This window comes from Camelus ferus, chromosome 2 (genome assembly GCF_009834535.1).
Source record: "Camelus ferus isolate YT-003-E chromosome 2, BCGSAC_Cfer_1.0, whole genome shotgun sequence".
Classification (NCBI taxonomy): domain Eukaryota; kingdom Metazoa; phylum Chordata; class Mammalia; order Artiodactyla; family Camelidae; genus Camelus; species Camelus ferus.
In genome coordinates, this window is record NC_045697.1 from 83,949,726 (window position 1) to 83,968,325 (window position 18,600).

At 36.6% G+C, this 18,600-nt stretch overlaps 1 protein-coding gene and 1 long non-coding RNA gene across 5 annotated transcripts in view; one reads left to right on the forward strand and one right to left on the reverse strand.

Moving 5' to 3' along the window:
* The window catches only part of LOC106729726, a 280,510-nt gene that overhangs the window by 22,704 nt on the left and 239,206 nt on the right, over positions 1–18,600 (reverse strand). For 3 of the 4 annotated variants that reach the window (XR_004313487.1, XR_004313484.1, XR_004313476.1), the window contains 3 exons: positions 14,522–14,686; positions 12,565–12,674; positions 1,964–2,150 (listed from right to left, as the gene is read on the reverse strand). This is a non-coding gene — a long non-coding RNA (uncharacterized LOC106729726). The remainder of the gene's footprint in view (positions 1–1,963; positions 2,151–12,564; positions 12,675–14,521; positions 14,687–18,600) is intronic. The other variant, XR_004313486.1, reaches the window with a different exon arrangement.
* Positions 3,176–18,600, forward strand: part of SYNPO2 (synaptopodin 2) — a 156,559-nt gene continuing 141,134 nt past the window's right edge. Inside the window, 1 exon segment of the mRNA XM_032462526.1 lies at positions 3,176–3,471. Within this exon segment, the coding sequence (XP_032318417.1) occupies positions 3,367–3,471 (105 nt within the window). The 5' untranslated portion in view covers positions 3,176–3,366.

Below are 18,600 nucleotides of genomic sequence, written 5' to 3' on the forward strand. Positions count from 1 at the left end.
TTTTTGCCTTTCTTTTCTCTGCTTTATTCTGGGAAATCTTACCTATTTTTTCTGTTCTACTCATATTAATTGAACACCAATTAGGTGTCAGGAACTATATTAGACTTGGGGATACAACTCTGAAAAAATCAGAAATGACCCCTAATCTCACAGAGTGAAGGATTCATTTTAAGGGACCATTGGGATGAGAGGGAAAAATACAGGACACAGAAGGAGCACCTAATCTGAACACTGAGGAAGAGAGTTAGACAAAGCTTCCTGGAAAACATGCTATCCAGTCTGAGGCCAAAAATTGAGTAGCAATTATCAGGTGATCTATGTGTGGGTGAGAACTAGACAGCTTGGAAGAATGCCTTAGCAGATGGGAAAACAAAGCAAGTTAGAGAAACTAAAAGTAGTTCTGTGTGTCTGAATCATAAAATTCAAGGTGAGAGATGAGGTGGGAGAAGTGAGGAGTGGGAGGCAGAAAGTGTTATATATATAAAGAAACTTTGACTTTTCTGAGAAAACTTAGACTTTAAATGGAGGGAAAATAGGGTAGATATTGCATTTCAGAAATTTCACCCTGGCTATAGAGCGAAAAATGAATTGAGGGTGGAAATAAGGCTGGGACAGAGAAGCTAGTTAAGAGGTTGTTGAAGTCTAGCCCAGACACAGAAGTAATCATACCAGTGAAAATGGGATGAAGGGGCAAATTTGCAATCTATTTAGAAGTTGGAGCATAGGTCTAAATAAGTAATTGGATGCATAAGATAAGTATAAGAAAATACATAAGGCCTGGAGATAGGATAGCAATGATTAGAAGAGATATTTTGAATTCAGGTAGGCAAAGGTTCAAATCCTGACTCTACCACCTAGGACCTAAGACTGAATTAATTACCAGAAAAGAGAGACACTAATAACTACCTATCATAGCTTCTTTGAGGATAAATGTATAAATAAATAAAATATTATATGTCAAGTTCCTGACACCAAATAAATCTTCATTAAATTATAGCAATATGTTAGTTCCTGGTTCTCTGTCTTGGGGAACTGGATGAAGGAGCCATTCATTGAGTATAGCAGTTAGAAATGTGCTGGCTTCCATCATAAGCTGTACCCATAGCAGTTTAAACAAAATGGGTTATTTTTCTTGCACAGTAAGAAGATTGGAGGTGGGCAGCTATTGGCAGTAATTCAGTCAGGATGGAGTCTTTGTTGTTATCCTTGCCTTTACCTCATGGTCACAGTATGGCCTGCTCCAGTTCCAGCCTCTAGTATCACCTTTACATCTGAGTCAGGGTTGAAGAGGATCAAGCATAAGAAAAAGGTAATGGGTTAGTCAATTACCCTGAGATGGAGAACGTAGGAGGAGGAGAGAGAATCCCCAAATAATAATAATAAACTTGATTTTGAATATATTGACTTGTAGAATTCTGTGATATATTCACATAAAATGAGGTTTAATAGGCAGTTGGATATATTGGCCTGTAGTTAAGGAAAGGGATTTGGGATTGAGGGGGAAGGTTAAATTCTGTGGGGTGAATGAGAGAACCCACAGAAAGGGTGTGAAGTAAGAAAAGAAGAGGACCAGGACATAGCCCTGGCACAGAACACCAATGCTTAATGGATGAGTAGAGGCCAAGGACTGCCAAAGGCAAGAAAGGAGTGGTTAGAGAGGCAAGAGGACGGCCAAGTGCATGTTGTGTCCTGGAAGCCTAAGGGAAAACATAATATAAGCAGGACATGGTCCATGAGACAAGTGCCACACAAAAGCAAGGATGTGATAAGTGACCTTGCTGAGAACTTTTCCTGTTTTAGGGACAGAAGCTAGACAGGAGTGGGTGAGGAGCAGAGACAGGAGAAAGCACAAAGAACGAATGTAAAAAGTCTTCTTTTTCTTTTGCTCTCAGAGTTCATATTTTAGGACGTCACTTGAAAAATTCTTTTTTTGAAAGAAAGATTTTTGGTAAAGTCAATTCACCTTTCTGAAGAGAATCAAACTTGGAATGAGAGTCTGGTTCTCATGACCTTCAGAGGGTCTCTTCCCGTGCAGCAGTCTCTGATTACATGGTCCATCCTTACTCCAGTGATGAGGCACAAATAAATGGACACTTTTGGGTTCTTGGAGCAGGGCTGTGTAAATGTTCACTGTATAACGCCTCCTAGTACTGAAACAAGCAGAGGGTTTGGAAGTCACTGGTCTGGTGCCACATGTAACATGAACTAACTTTCCCAGGCTCTTCTTTATTTAGTGTGTTTTTATGTAGATGAATGTCATGGAAAATAAAAGAATTATGGGAAAATAAAAATGTTCCATTGTACAATTTTTGGTAGGCTGTATTCAGATTTAAAACACTGAAGTATTTTGGACCACATGTAAAATCAACATTTATATTGGACCACCCAGACTCAGAACACATGATGAGAGACTATAAAAATAAGAAACATTAGTGACATCGTATGCAGTTGGCTGATTATGCAGGTTTAAAAAGTTTCCTTCTGCTAAGGAAGGAAGAAAATGAAACACTTATTTAAATTTAAAGTACTCCAAACCATGCAACAGATTTAGTTATAAAAATGCAGTTTCCAGGGGAAAAGCTGCTCTCCCTCTCTGTGTCTGTCTGTCTCTCTTCTCCTCCTTCTTCTGATTATATACACACACCAGTTCAGAAAAGTACTTTTCAGAGGACAAAGGTTTTTTTTTAAATAAATGTTTTGCTTTCTTTTATTTCCTCTTCTTATGGGATTAGTTCTGCAGGCTGCAGTCAGTGAAAGCTTGGGAAAATAGTAATTTAACCCACTTTAACTCCCTTTTGTCTGTTTTGATCATCAATGTGGTAATTCTCAAAACATTCATTTTGGAGAATCTAATCCTCTAGTAGTTGAGTTCTCAGAGCTTTTGTTTTAGGATGTCACTCGTGACCTGGAGGTTAAAACCTTCATGTGTCCTCTACTATTTATAGAATTATTAAGTGGAAGTTTTCCTATCATACTTTTTTTCCAGTGCTGGGATTTAATCAGTTTGAGCTAGAGAACTTTGGTTTTCTCCCCCGCCCCCATCTTGCCCCAAATGGGGACATTGTCCTATGTGTGAGGCTCTTTCCATTCCCTGAAGGTGGGCTGAGCAAAGGAGCGTGACGCAAGAGTGGGCTGTGTCCTCCATGCCTCTAGCGCCTCTGCCGCTTTGTGAATGATCCTATTAGCAGAGCAAATTCGCGGCGGCTGCCGGGGCGGCGGCGGCGGCGGCGGCGGCTCCAGCGGAGGTTCCGCGCGCCCCAGTCCTGCCTTCTTGGCGGGAGCCTGAGGCTGAGTGCACATCCTCAGCCGCACCCAGGCTTCATCTGTCTTTTCAAGCTCTTCATGCTACCCAATTAAAAGAAGAAAATGGGCACGGGGGATTTTATCTGCATCTCCATGACCGGAGGGGCGCCCTGGGGGTTCAGACTGCAAGGTGGCAAGGAGCAGCAGCAGCCCTTACAAGTTGCTAAGGTAGGACAACCGAAGAGATGTTATCACCGATCTGGGCTGGGAAGGAAGGCATGAAAGCAACCTGTTGTTGGTTTTTTCAAGTTCTAATGCAGAAGTCCGTATATAAGTTTGATTTTGGAGCGGACATAGAATTTTTCTAGGTGTTTTTGTTCGTTTGTTTTTTCCCCAAAGAAACTCTGGAGAGTAACATACAGCATTATGTAATTAACCAGCAATTAATAGGGGAAAAAAGAGCGCTATATTTATCAGCTGAAGAAAAGCCTAGTTAATCAGCTTCTCCGACAACCAGCAAGACACTTGGGAACGTTTCTTCTAGGCAATATTAGAATATACAGCTACGTTATTGTTTCACGTCTCTTTGCTTGGCTCTAGCAGAGAAGAAATGCTCAGTTCGGCATAACCAATTGGCTTGGCTATTTTGAGGACTCTTATGAAGGGTTGGTAATGACATTTATTATAATACAGCGTTCATGAGAAGGCAAAATTGGGGCAGTAATTTTTAAAATGTGATGAAGATGTCATAAAATCGATTTGAAGAATATTCTTTTAAGGTTTTGGCAAATAAATGCAAAAATCCACGTACTCTGTTCCATCATGTGTATTCTTCTTGTTAAATCCTCAAAATAAAAACTCAAAGACACTGGGAATATATTGTTAAGTAACTTAGAGTTAACTTTGAAATGCATCTATTAGTGATTTAAAGTATTTTAGATGTTTTTGATTCTCTTAGATTGCTGTTTTTAGTTCAGAATGCTTACTGGTTTGCTTGAGGGGGTCTGATACGGTCTAATTGTGATTCAGTTAAAACACAATTTTAAATGCATGAAAATAAGCAGACTTTTATCTGATTTTAATACTAAATTGGAGTACTACATGAAAGAACACGTTTGATTAAATTTTTATTTTATAATTACGTTAAAAATAGTTCTAGATCTTTATGAAATATATGGACCACGGGACTTTGTAGTTATTCTTCTTTTCCTTTGGCTTTTTTATTTGTTTTTTAAAAAATGTTCACTGTGAAGAAAGGAATTTCTTTGAAATTTTCTGCTCGCAGGTTTCCATCGGAAAATTCTTTCATAATGCGATGGTGGAATCCTGCCACCTAGTGAAAATTTCAAACATCAAGGATGAAGCATAAAATGGGAGATGAAAAGCAGAAATTTTTAGAACCAGAAAGCTGCTCAGAGATCCCCAGTTCAACCTGCTAATTTTAGATGAGAAAAGAACCTAGAGAGGTTAAGTAATTTGCCTTGGGACTTCGGCTTGGAACTGGCAGAGTGATTAAAGGGTACAGAAAGGTGGTAGGTTTCACTGTGCTTCTTTAGGAGTCAATGGCAGGCAACATCAGACAAAATATTAATGCGTAATTCAGCATATGTAGATTCATGAGACTGAGTGGATTTTTGCTGGGTCTAGGAAAGCAGTTGGCTGGCTCCCATTCCTGAGATTTGGGTTCTAATTCCAGCTCTGATCTATCCTGTGGCCGGGCCTGAGAGAAATCACCCTTTCTGACTCACCTAGGCGGGTATGTGTGTGTGTAGAAGGGAAAGAGAGACAAAGATTTTGAGTAGGGTGGGAAAGGAGGAAGTGTGGAGGAAACTAGACTTTACTATTGCTGAGGTTCTGTGTTGCTTAGTTTTCTACAGCCCTACTAGTGTACAGTTTTAAACCACTTGCCTACCAGTTAAAATGTAGGGATAGAAGTGGCTAGAAGGTATGATTTCTGGTGGCTCGTTCACGGCCAGATCTTTAGAATGGGTAGTGGGTTCTCCTGAGTTCTTGACGTGCTTATTTCAAAGTGGAACCACTGTGTGGCGATTTTTTGAAGAATTGAAGCAAATTGCTAGTGAAGGGGGCTTTGGAGGCGTTTCTCTGCGGATAGCATCTCTATTACCAGGATTCAGAGAAGCTATTAGTCTGTATGAAGGTCAGAAAATTCAGTTCTGCTCTCCCCCAAATCATCTTTCCTCAAATACCTAGGAAATATATTTTTAGTTTTAAAAAGAGCATTATATTAAAGCTTCAGGATGTTTGCTTTAATTTTTTAGTTTGATATGATAGCTAAAGTTATTGATTTTAAAATATCATTATGAAAGCATCTGGATGTTTTCCTCAATTACTGTGTGTGTGTAAAAGAGAGAAAGATGATAGTATATAGTTTTTTTCTATGTGTAAAAAGTGACTAGAGAGCCTTCTAAAGAAGATGTAATTTCTAAATTATTATGGCAATGCCCACTTTTCTTGGTCTAGTTTTTCCTTAATTAAAACACTATATTTAATTTCTTATATTCACATTATTTATTCTAGAAAACCCTTGGAACAAAGTGCTTGTCACTTTCTTATGTTGTCAAGGCCGTGGCTTCACTGGGATCACTGTTTTATATTTAAAACATTAAGTCAACTCAGTTCTAGTACTGGTCTCTTACTAGGTTCAAGGTGAAGTGTATGTTGCTTGGCATGGACGTTCTCCTCTTCCAATGATTGGTGAAACTTATTAGAGCCAAGTTACCTCCAAGTAGGAGGATGTAGAGGCAAGAGACAGAAAGGCTGGGTAGGGGATAGTTGCTGGCAAACAAAATGCTCACACTTTTGAAGAGCACACAGAAGAATAATTTGGGAATTAAAGAAAATATTTTCAAACAAAACTTCAGACAGTGCTTAAAATCATTCCCCTTAAAATGGGTATGTTACAGAGCAGTTCTATAGATAACAAGTTTTGGCTTGTAAATATCTAGTGTTTAGATTTTCAATAATTCTGTATAAAAGGGAAGTTTAACAAGCTGAAGTAGCAAAAAAAAAAACTAGTCTACTATTATTAAGAATGATCAGAAATTTAATAGCTTTCTAATTCCCAGTAAATATCATTCTAGTGATATGTTTAGTCATTTTTGAAAGATGTTTAAAAGTTTTTAGTATTTGACTGGCTGGCTGAACGGTAGGAAAGCCCCAACTTTTCAAGATCACTAACAGAAATATTAATAATAAAAATTTTCATTGGCATTGAAGCTCAAGGCCATAAAATTCATTTGTTTTCAAGATACACTGAATTTTTTTAAAGGCCCAAATAATCACTAACCTAATCCTGGTTTTATGTTGTAAATACATGTGATTGGAAACAAACATTTCTAATACAGGGTCATAAGACAGCATTCTGCAAGGTATATTTCCAAGAGATCATCCATAGAAACAAATTTATCTGGACATAATTACAACATAAAACCTCACTGTGTATTTGCAGATGTTTTTATAAAAGCATGTTAGCACTTTTACTTTATAAAACTTCTTTTTTTGAAACATGTACTTAAATGGCTATTTCTCTGGACGTACTCTTGGAAAATCACTTTGGAAAATCTCCACATAAAGAAATGGGGGGAAATTTTTGTTTTGCAAACAAATCTTATGAACAATTTAGAAATAACTTGCATTTTGAAAATAATAAACAAAAAAATGTTCAGACTATTTATCCTTTACAAGTTTTAATGCTTAGAAATGTAAGCTTTCTTTAAAAATATAGACCAGTATGGTACTTATTACAGTGAATTCAGAGTTTCAAACAACTTTATTAAAACTGAAATGACAAATTATAATCCTTCACTTTATGAGGCATAGGTGGATTTAATGAGTTTCATCTATTATTGTATATCCTCTCTTTAAACGTTTGAATAAAAATGTGTTTAGGCAAAGCATATTCAAATAACATAATTCTTATCCCTTAGTGCCATCAGTGAGCTTTCTAAAATGTTTTAAATAAAATAATTCAAGAAACGTAGCTATTTCTCAAGGGAAAAATAAGAAAGATTTTGATGTGTTTGAATATGTATATTTCAGGATAAAAACTTCTTACTATACAGAAAGCTAGTAACATCTTTATTAGTAAATATGACTGATCACTTCGTTTTTTAAAATTGATTTTTAGGCACTTTCTAGAAATTCTAAAAACAGTTATGCTTATAGAAGTCCGTGCATGCTAGCTAAATCTATTAAGCACATGTTATATAAAATTTTTATTTTGGAATTGCATGTTTTAAGACAAATCACTGTTTGTTGAAAGACAAGGAGATAAAATAATGACTATGACTCTGCATGAACTTTGTCATTATCTAGACATAATCCATATGTGGCTTGCATTTATCAGGCTCTTGTCATGTGCCAGGAAATGTTCCAGGAACATCCCTGGTAGGCTGTCTTCTTTGTCAGTGCAGTTGGCCTGCCTAGTGAGCAGTGGAATGGGCGGTGGAGAAAAGCAGGTGGGGGGAATAAAACTGGAGAAAGATGCAGAGGGTGGGGAGAGAAAAAGAGACACAGACAGAGGCAGAGAGAGAGAGATGGAATAGGAACTTGCCCATTTGGTAAGGCAAGGATCCTTGCATTTCCCGTGGATGAATGACTATCACAGAAAGTCATTGGCAAGACTTGAGCCATCTTGCTTGGCCTACCCAGAAAGGCCAAGCTATTAGCCAGAGGCTGGCAGTGCAAGCTGGCTTAAAGAACTACTGGGGGCTTGGAAGGGATAGAGAAGTGTTGGACAGGAGCCCTATTTCCTGTGTTAGGGAATTATGCAGGGCAAAGCCCTCCAGGGCTCCGAGAAGAAATGACACAATTGTCCCAGCATTTGGACACCAGCTGCAGAGAGGACAGTGTGGCCACTCAACATTAATCAGAGAAGCACAACAACCAACAAAGAGAGAAATGCTACCTCATTCAGTTATGAATAAATAGATCTACCTTCCCCCTCCTTCTCCAGTCTACCTTCTTGCCTTCAAGCTGGGAGGAGCTGGAGGGAGGCAGGTAAAGAGCAAACAACACTCTCCTCTCTGTGCTGACTCCTGGAGCCACAAGCCGGCCACAGTGCTTAGGGAGAGAGCTTACAGCCAGACGTTAGATCAAAGCTGTAATCGGACTAGACTGTTTTAATAGCTGAAAGTCACCAGAAATGCATGGGATCTGACCAAAGTATTATTAAGGAGGGTATTTGGCTTTATTGTAGTTGAAAGCACTTACTGGAAGACGTAAAGCAGTTTCACATTTATAACTGAATGACTGACACTTTTCAAAAACATCAGTTCCATCACACAGGTTCATATTATCAATCACATGTACCTAATGTATGTTAGCTGGAAAACTTATCACCAACTCATATGATTTCCATCAACGATCATGTTGGAGCTATTGTTTCTAGACAGAATGAATGAAAATCTGTCTTTGGACTTAATGAAAAAATGTAAACTACTCCTTTTTCCTTTTCTTCTTTTGTGGAATGTCAATCAGTACTTTAATAACCTGGGATGTGTTTTGCTATTAAGCAGATGCATAGCCTTCGGTTAGTCTAAAGAGGTGTTTCTTGAACATTTGCCATTAGAGGCTAGAACTCTCAAGTTAGAAGTAAGTACTCTCAACTTTTTATTTGGTATTAAACTAAGGCAATTTTTTAAAAAAGAAAGTCATATTGGAAATACCAAAAGTCAGTATGTGATATCACTAGGACATACACATTATATCTAACTGGATAAGATTTGCATATTTTTCATGGTAATGGTTTTAAAAGACAGATTAGCTTCCAAAATAATTTACCGCCCTCTGTTGGTTAATGTGTTGTGAAGAATATAAGCTAATTTAAGAATATAAGCTAATTTATATATTTAGCTAAAAATACTTCATGTATGTATATCTTACAACTGTCTAAGTCTGCTAACATATGTTATGTCATTTGATACCGGTGGGGTAAGCAAAGTTTGTTACTCTTAGTTTATAGATGAAAAAATTGATCCTGAGAAAATTTATTTGCAGAAAAATTATATAAAACTGTCTAAAGTCAAATCTTAATTCCCTCCCTCTAGCAAGGGCATCATACCACTCTGCATCAGCCAGGGTAAGAGAACAGGCTATCATTTAGTAATGCTGAAAACTGCAGTGACTTTGATACAGAATTGGATCAAATCGAATGTCATCCATCTAAGGTTTGATCCTTAGAAACATTTATGATGATTTCTTCTTTCAATGGGCCTGAGGACAAAGATTACAGGAAATGCTTCTCTAGGTTTATGTGCAATGAGAGGCAAGACTGGAAAGGGACCTGGTTTACTTGTACATAAACCTGAAAAATATATGGACTCCAAAATGTTTATTGTATCTATTCTAACAGATTTGTAATGAAACCAAATGCCATGAGATTTTTGTAAAAGGAATTGGAGAATTCCTGCATCAGCTTCATTAAACGATCTGAAAGAGTAAACAACTTCATGAAGTTAGAAGCTCATCTGAGAAACAGAAATAACTTTTGCTCTTTGGGGGATATTTCATTGTTTGACCACCTCAATGAGAACATATTTGTAGTACTGAATTACCTTAGGCACTTTATTTTTCTAAATTATTTACCATTCTTTTCCTATTGTTAAAAAGCAGAGATGGCCAGAGTCTCCTCAAACTGTATCTTCAAGGTCTTTGTGTACTCCCTTGGCATGTGGCAGATCATTGGCCATATAGATGGAGTTTGGTGTTAAGATGGTCTGGATGTAGTTTTCCTTAACTAGTGTATAAATCTGGTGTGTTTCAGATAAAGTACTAAAAAATGTGGTGGATTTACTGTTTGAAACATTATAAATGAAAGATTGTGTCACTTGATTATATAACAAATACTTTTCCTATCCATTGGTCTTTGGTTTTTATAATCCTACTTACCCATGACTAGCATTTCCACTTTTATTTGGAAGCAATTTTATCAGGTACTGACCTGATAAAATAATGGATGAGTTTTCCTGAACAGAACTATGTGTTTATGTTCTATCTGATTCTGCCTAGAAAATACTCCTTCCTTTTATCAAAATTCAAGAATACCTGGCTTGAATTTCACCTTTTTAGGACCCAGATTATTTTTTTCCAGAAGAAGTCTATAATAAATGGTCAGAGTGTCATTTTCCTCCAAACATATTATTGCCTTTAACAGCACCTTCTGGAGATAATTTTATTTAAAAAAAAAACTCATATTGATGTTTATAGGGTGTTGGGCACTTCTTTAATCACCTTTTAAATATAATGAGAGAACCTTGTGAGATTACCCCATTTAAGATCCCCATTACAAAGGCAAAAAGTGATTAAGTGACTTCCAGATCACATGGGTAGGTGGGGCCAGACCTGAGGTTTACCTAGTTTGGCTCCAAAGTTTGTCTTCTAAGCTCCTACACACGATACTTTTGGATCTACTGTAGTTTGAACAGCCAGTTTAAGAGGGAAAGAAGGACCTAAACAGACCCTGATGGAAAGATTTTTGCGGTCCATAAACCAAACCTACTTCTGTTCTGACATTAAATGTATTTTCACTAATTTTTAAATTAGTGTCAAATCGTTTTATTTGAAACTTTTATTTCTGGAACAAGTAATTTAGGAAATGAAATAGAAACAAGTAATTTAGGAAATGAAGTTAGGAAATAGAAACAGACTAGAAACTTTCATAATTCTGTCTTCTAAAAGATAGATTAAAATTTTTTTCTTAGATTTCCTACATCTTCTTAAAAAACAAGAGATGCTACTTTATTTTTGAAGCAATACGTTTCTAGCACTGGGACCATGTTTGAGAATTTTTAATCATCTAGTTCAAGACATATTAAAGGGGTATAAAGCCAACGCATTGAGGTGGTACTGACTTTACCTCCTCAATAGCTCTCTTTCACGTCCTGCTCAGTGTGCCTACTCCCGCTGCTTCAGCTCAGGCTCTCACTAGTTGTCTCTTAGATAACTACCTCGGCCTTTAGCTGTCTCCCTGTTTCAGGTTTCACATTCCTCAGGTTCATGCCACAGAGGGCTGCCAGAGAGATTTTTCTAAATCACCTGTTATACCACTGCTTAAAATACTTCAAAGCCTCCCCATCATAGTCATCAAAATAACCATAACATGAAAAAAAAACTTCTGTATGAATAAGTGCTTTATGAATTATTTCATTCACAATGGCCCTAACTATCCTTTTTTTTTTTTTCACAGACAAGGAAACTGAGCCTTAGAGAGGTTAGGTAAATAACTTAAGGTCATACAGCAGGTCCAGGCAGGTCCAGGGCGGAGGCCAGTTGGATGCCCAACGCACATGTTCTGAATGGCTCCCTGCACTTCCTGTATCATTGCAACATGTTTTATAGATTTCAGTATACATTTAAATATGAGTTTTTATAAAAGTAATCATATTGAAGATATCCTGCAGCACTTTTGCACTTTTACCCTCAATTTATTTTACTGTATGAACATGCCTACAAATAATGCACTGAATGAATGTTATGTGAGGCATCTTCACCACCTTACCCAAAAATCTTTTCCTTGTTAATCCCTGTTAAAGCAGCTACTTCATCAGTGTTTTTATTTGCATTTTGCCGTAAAATATTGATTTCTTTTTAAATTAAAGAATTTATTTACTTTTAGAACTTACCTCCAGTATTCTTCCTTATTGGCTTTCCAAAGGAGTAGTTCTTCATCTATTTCAGTATTGAAATAGAATCTAGAAAATACTGTAGCCTGGGTCATACTGAAAACATATGTTGTTTTATCTAACTTTACAGCAAAACTCCTCCAACATGTAGGTTGTTCTGATATTATTTCCACCAATTTCCTTGTTCTTTTTTCTTTGTATCTTCAATGATATTTACTCATTAAAAAATAGATCTAGGTTTATTGCCATATTGCATTATTTTAGCAATTTTTAAATGCATCCATGAGGAATTTTCTATACACTATCATTTGGTTTAAATTCTGTAATGTTTTGGGAGGGGGGAAGGTAGAGCACATGCTTAGCATGCATGAGGTCCTGGGTCCAATCCAGTACCCTCTCCAAAAAAAAATTAATAAACCTAATTACCCCTCCCTCAATAAATTCTGTAATGTTTTAAACTGAGGACTGCCTGACTTCAACCATTGTTGAAAAAACAAATCTTGAAGTTTTTCATGCTCTGGATGTTTGGTTATTAAATATCTTCTTAGTCCTAACTAGACATTATACTAACATTAGCTAATATCATAGAGCACAATAAGGTGAAGTTCCTCTCTAACAACAGTGGCTATAAGTCCATATTCCAAATAATGGTCTCAGTAAGTCTGAGTATTTTACTTACCTGTCACATATGACTGAACAGTAATGGTGTTTAATCTTGCTACATGGCTGATGTAGAGTTTCTGAAGGAATACAGGAGAGGGGCTCTGCCATATTCTTTCTCTCTTGTGCCTGAAATGTAAATGTTATCTTTAATCAATAGCTTCCTTTCAGGAATTTTTTAAAACTTGTGTCATTTTGTAAGGGTGAAAATTGGATAATAACATGGAAATTCATTTAATCAAGCACCGTAAAACATAATATATTGCAATATGTTGAAAGGGAATGAACATGTGATGGAAACTCTTTCCCCTCTGCCTTGCTGGGAGGTCTCCTGTTTGGTGGGGTCACCTCAAGCACTATATGAAATTCATAACTCTCTGGACCAGACTAGACCAGGGTACTGGTGTCAATCCATAAATTAAAAGCAGATTAAACATTAGTTATTGCTTATTTCCATCTCGTTTTTTGGTTGAGAATAAACGTCCATGGGAGTTCCAGCTGGCTTGTCAGATATGTTGGGGAGGCCTTCCAGGCACAGAGCACTACAAGGACAAGAGCCCTAGGACAGAAGTGTGCTTGGCACATTCAAGGAACCATAAAGACGCCAGTGTAGCTGGCATATATATACATGAAAAATTGCTGTAAGAAGTCCAGTCTTTCACAGTGATAAAAATGAAAAACTCTCCTGGGAACCCTGACCATGTGGTTATTTTCCCACTGTTAAATGATTAACACTCTGGTCCTAGAGAACAACTTTGAGCTGTCATCTTCGTATTTCCTCTTCATCCATTTCAGCTTTTTGTGATGTAGCAGCCTGCTGACCAGTCTTTAGAACATTTTATTTAAATGACTAATTACCACCGCCTCCTGTGTAGAAGTTTGGCTAAAAATTATATTCATCTTTCCTCTTCCTCTGAAATTGATTCTCCCAGTGAGAGAAGAAGAATTTAAGGAGTGTCAAAGAGAATTTGATACATACATCCTGTTTATTTTGACCTCAATATCAGACATAGAGCAAAGAAGAATTTTATTATATTTTCGAGTGTGCCTTAATTTGATTTCTCCTTCAAAAAAGAGGTGATCTTATTTAGATATTGTTTGGAAACGGACTCCTTGAAAGGATAAAAGCATTTTAATGCTGGCTACCACTTACTGTATAGCTTTAAACACATTTTTCTTAGCCTCAGTTTCTCCATCTGTAAAGTGGGGTACTATGTAATGGAATTACTGTTTTTGTAGATTAAAAATGTCACCAGTTTTACAGGCTAGGAATCTGAGACCAAAGGAATCTGTTAATATATTTTGTGCTACTTTTCAAAGATTATATATTAAGATAATACTTGACACATAGTAATCATGCCATAAAGGAGTCTGTCATTGTTATTATTATTCTAATTGGAGGAGGAAGCAATTGTCTTCTACGCAAATCTATTTCCTTCAGAAATTAAGAAAAGCAGTCATCTAGTCCCTTGTACTCCAGATATACGCATGTAAGTTAAGAGCACAAAAGCCAAATAAATTATTTGTGATGATTCTTTTACCATGAGCAGTTTTTCATTTTTGATAAAATGCTACGTTTCACAAAATGTTTGCAGTATCAGTTACTGACTGAGATTTCTTAAGGTAGTAAATCCTTAAGTTACATATTTTACAAGGCCAAATAAAATGATTGTCCCCCTTAAAAACCGTAGAGATTTTTAAAAGGGGAAATACCTCAAGCTCTGAAGAATTAGTTGCATATAGTTATGTTGAGCTCTGTTTAGAGCAAGCCAACTCTTAATTCTTTTGATTACATTAATCTCTGTGCCTCAGTTTTCTCATTTATAAAATGGGGATAGTGTTAGCACCTATCTCCAAGGCTTGTTTTCAGGATTAGAAATTGCACATGCAAATTACTTCACACATGGGAAACATTCAGGATTTTTAAAAAGTTACTACTATCACATCTGTGGTTATTCTAATTTTATTTAACCAACCTTTATAAAATTGAAGGCTTATCTGCTGTCTTCTATGCAGTGCTTTTTGAGATCCGGATCTCAGTGTCATAGGAAGGGCTTCTGCAGTCCTCGGGGTCTCTCCCTGTGAGGTGGCACTTAATGGTTTCAGAATGTGGCCTTATGCTCACTGAGTAAGCCATTGCCCTTTCATTGGAAACAGCATATGGAAATCATCACAAAGAGAAGGAATCATTTCAAGTGCTTTGAAAATATAAAAGAAAAATAAATTGTCCCCTAGTAAGTAAACATAGGACGTGATCTCTGAATAGTTGGGAGAACTCCGTGCCAGGGCCCCTGGGGGAGGCTAATGAGCATTTCAGTCCCTCCCCAACCTCCACCCACGCACTCTTGTCTTCTAAATTAGAAGAAGTTATTACTATATAAGGCTGCTTTTTCTAAGTAAATGGTGATAGTTAAAGTCTTGGTGTTTTTAGCTTTTCAAACAGTGGGGAATTATTTTCATCAGTCAAGATCAAGCGAAAATGTAAAGCGATTTGTGAAACGCATGGGCCTTGGGAGTCAGATACTACCATAGCAGTCACCTTTATTTTTATTTCTTTCATGAAAAACATAACATTTTCCACTGGTTGGTGCTCAGCATGACTGATATTAGATTGAACTGTGTAAATATTATATTACACGTATTGGCTGCTGCAGGGAGTCAAAACGCAGTGATCCATTTTCAGGTCTCCAATCTTTTGGCCGCCTGCCTGCCAGATGGGGAAATGTTGATCAGAACAGTTTCATCCTGAGGCAGAGCTGCAATCTGGGAGAGCCAGCTCATCGCTGTCTGCTTCCTCTGCACCAAAATGACTATGTAGCTTCACGTTGAGTGAGTTACCAAGGGTTTCCTTCAGCTGCAGGCGCAGGGCTGAGAGTAGACGCAAATTCAGTTAAGGAGCCCATTAGGATATTTATTCCATTCTGTTCTTTATTACCTTCCATTACTCTTCCCCGCTACTTCTTTTTCTTATTTGAGAAGGAAAATTCCTTCTTTGCTGTCTTCACTGCCGCCATTCTCTTAATTCTCATTCTTTCTTCATCTAGTTCTTGTTATGCTTCTCTTTGCCCCTGTTGCTTCCTAAGCAAATGAAGACATCAAATCTGATGTTGCCTTATCTGCAGAAGGAAAAGGACTGATAGTGTGTGTGTGTGTGTGTGTGTGTGTGTGTGTGAGGAGAGAGAACAAAATAGAAAGTTCTGTGTCAAGTCTCTCTTTCTTAATTGATTTTCATGGAAAGGTAACATGCTGGATCTTTCGATTGGCTGAGATGAACTAGTACAGAGAGTTATTTTCCAGGAGTGTGTTTCCACAGTCCAGCCTTTGACTCATAGAAACTCCTTTCCAAGGTTTTAAGGCCCTTTGCCTCTCATCACTGTCTCTTGTCCGAGCAGCTTGCTTCTCCCTTGGAGGCTGTCCTTATTTTCTCCTGAACATGACATGTTTATTCTTCTCCCAGGTGTCTGTGACTTTGCCCATGATCTTTTCTGCAATGGAATGTTTCTCTATTTATTTCTCCCAGGCACATAGTAGGTATGCAACAAAGACTATTTTTAAACTTTAATTATGTATTAACAATGGATTAATAATGATTAATAATGCAGATTAATAATGATTCCTCTTTTTTTAGTATTGCATTCAGTCAAAAACAAGTAAACATTGTTTCAGCTCATAAATTTTATCAGAAGCATTAAGAGTAAATGTTTTGAATGATAAGGATAAATGCGAGTGATTCTGCTGCATGACTGGGGATGAAGAGCAGGCAGAAGGGGACAGGGACAGCAGGGGCAGGCGTCTGCAGCACAGTGTGAAACAAGGGCATTCTTCTCTTGGAAGTACTCACAATACAAGAAAAGAAAAGAAATCTAAAAACAAAATACTGTTTTTTGGTAGTTTTCATCTTAATTTATCTTGTTTTCCATGTTGAGAGTTGTTTTTTGTTTTGTTTTGTTTTGTTTTTTTTTCGTCAATTAAAATAACCTCAGGATTAACCCTGAAGAAGGATAAAATAGCTCCTGTCTGGCATGCTCTAGAATTTGCAGCTCTTAAAACACTATAATATCCTGAAGGAAGAAATCATTCAGCATTCTCTAAGACATCTTCTCTGGGTCAACAGGAATGGAAGAAATAAAAAGAACATTCATTTAATCTGATTATTAATGGAGAAAAAAATAAAATATACATGTCAAAAATAATTACTCACAATACTATTAAGTCAGACCTCTTACGAAGGCCCCAGGGTCCTGGAGTGAAGGTAGCAAAGGGTGACTTCAGACCACAGTATACCTTCCTATTTGCACTGAAGAAATATTATTGTTTTGATAGAGTTAATGTTATGATGAAGAGGCTTGTTTCTCACTGGTATTTCTAGTTAAAAATTTTGCATTTTCCCACAGTAATACTGTCATCTTACTCTTTGAAAGCAGGATTCTAGCTCTTGGCGTCTTCCAAAATAGTGCTCTTCAAGGTGGATGATATACATCTATCTGTAAGTGGATACTTAAGTCAGCTACGTATTTTTTTGAAAGTTGTTGAATAAATGAATGAATGAGTGAATGTACATCTTTTATTCTTTAGTGTGAAAATGGCAACTACTGAAAAACCTGATTTTGTGGAAGCTTTGTCTGATTTTCTTTAATGAGCAATGTACTTAAAGGGTAATTGGAAGAGTGATATATATGCTTTATGTGTGTGTGTTCCTATTTTTATCTGATATTATGTAGTAACCAGATGCCCCGTGGAAAAAACCATTGATTGAACTCTGGGAATCAAGAGACTTGAACTCTAGCCATGGGTCTAACTTGACTTTATTCTGTGACCTTAACTATATCACTAAAACTATCTGGCTCTCAATTTCTCTGTTAATAAAAGGAAAGATTTAGAATACATGATTCTAAGGTTCCTTTCAGCTAGAGTCTGTTTTAAATCAAGAAGATAATAGATGAAAGAAAACATCCATGAATGGTCATATTTTCTCTGTTAACTTGAAAAATAAAGCAGTATTTTCTGGAAAGGGCAATTCTTTATACAGTCTTTTATGGGACTTTTTTTCTCACTTCTCCAAATCATCATTTGCAGGATGTATATGTTATAAATAAATAAATGAGCAAAACAAAAACTCAAAAGGTATCAATTTCATGTGTTTGTTTGCTAGATTTTCCTTTTTTAATGCTGAAAAATGTACTGCAATGAATTACTACTGAATTCATCATTTTATAATGATTCTTCTTTTGGGGGGGGGTAAATGCTTTATTCTTTCCCTTTCCTTATTTTTTTCTAAATAAAGAGGTAGTTCCCTAGCATACACAAATGTAATCAACATGTTTTTAAAATATCGTTAAGAATTCATGAACTTAAATACAATTGATGTTTTTGTAAATCTAACTTCTTTACTCAAACTATAGATTCAACATGATTTTATAGCCTTTAAGTTTTATTTTCCTTACTCTACTAGAAACCCCAGAGAAACAGTGGCTAAAGATTATCACATAGAATGAAATCGCTCACTCTGACCTAGCTGTTCACTTCTCTGACAAATTCTAATTTGATGGGGGAGAGGGAATGTGTTTGATATTCTTCATCTATTCTTTAAACCCCTCTCATTTGGGTAAAATGTGTCAAAAAAGGAGGCAGTCCTTGGTAAACTTGGACTTGATTAGCTTAGTTCCGCATCTCAAAGCGCAGTGTTTTGAATCAAGTCGTGGTTCTATCCCAAAAAAGGATTCAGGTCTGTTTTTTTAAAAAATTAAAATAGAACTGAAAATGGCTTTTATTTTTGGATTATAAAAAATGACTCATTGTCGTTGTAGAAAAATTCAAATATTACAGAAAAGGATAAAAATAAAGTAAAAAATCATAACATCCAGAAATAACACATTATTAACCCTTTGGTGAACAACTTCTCAGTCCCCTCTCTCTGCACACACACCAATTGACAATCACACTTACAGTCAATTCTATGTAAAAAGAGTGGTACTAAATGTGCTTTCTTATTAAACACACAACATGAACATCTTTCCTTGTCAGTGAATCCTGATTTACATCATCTTTTTCGTGA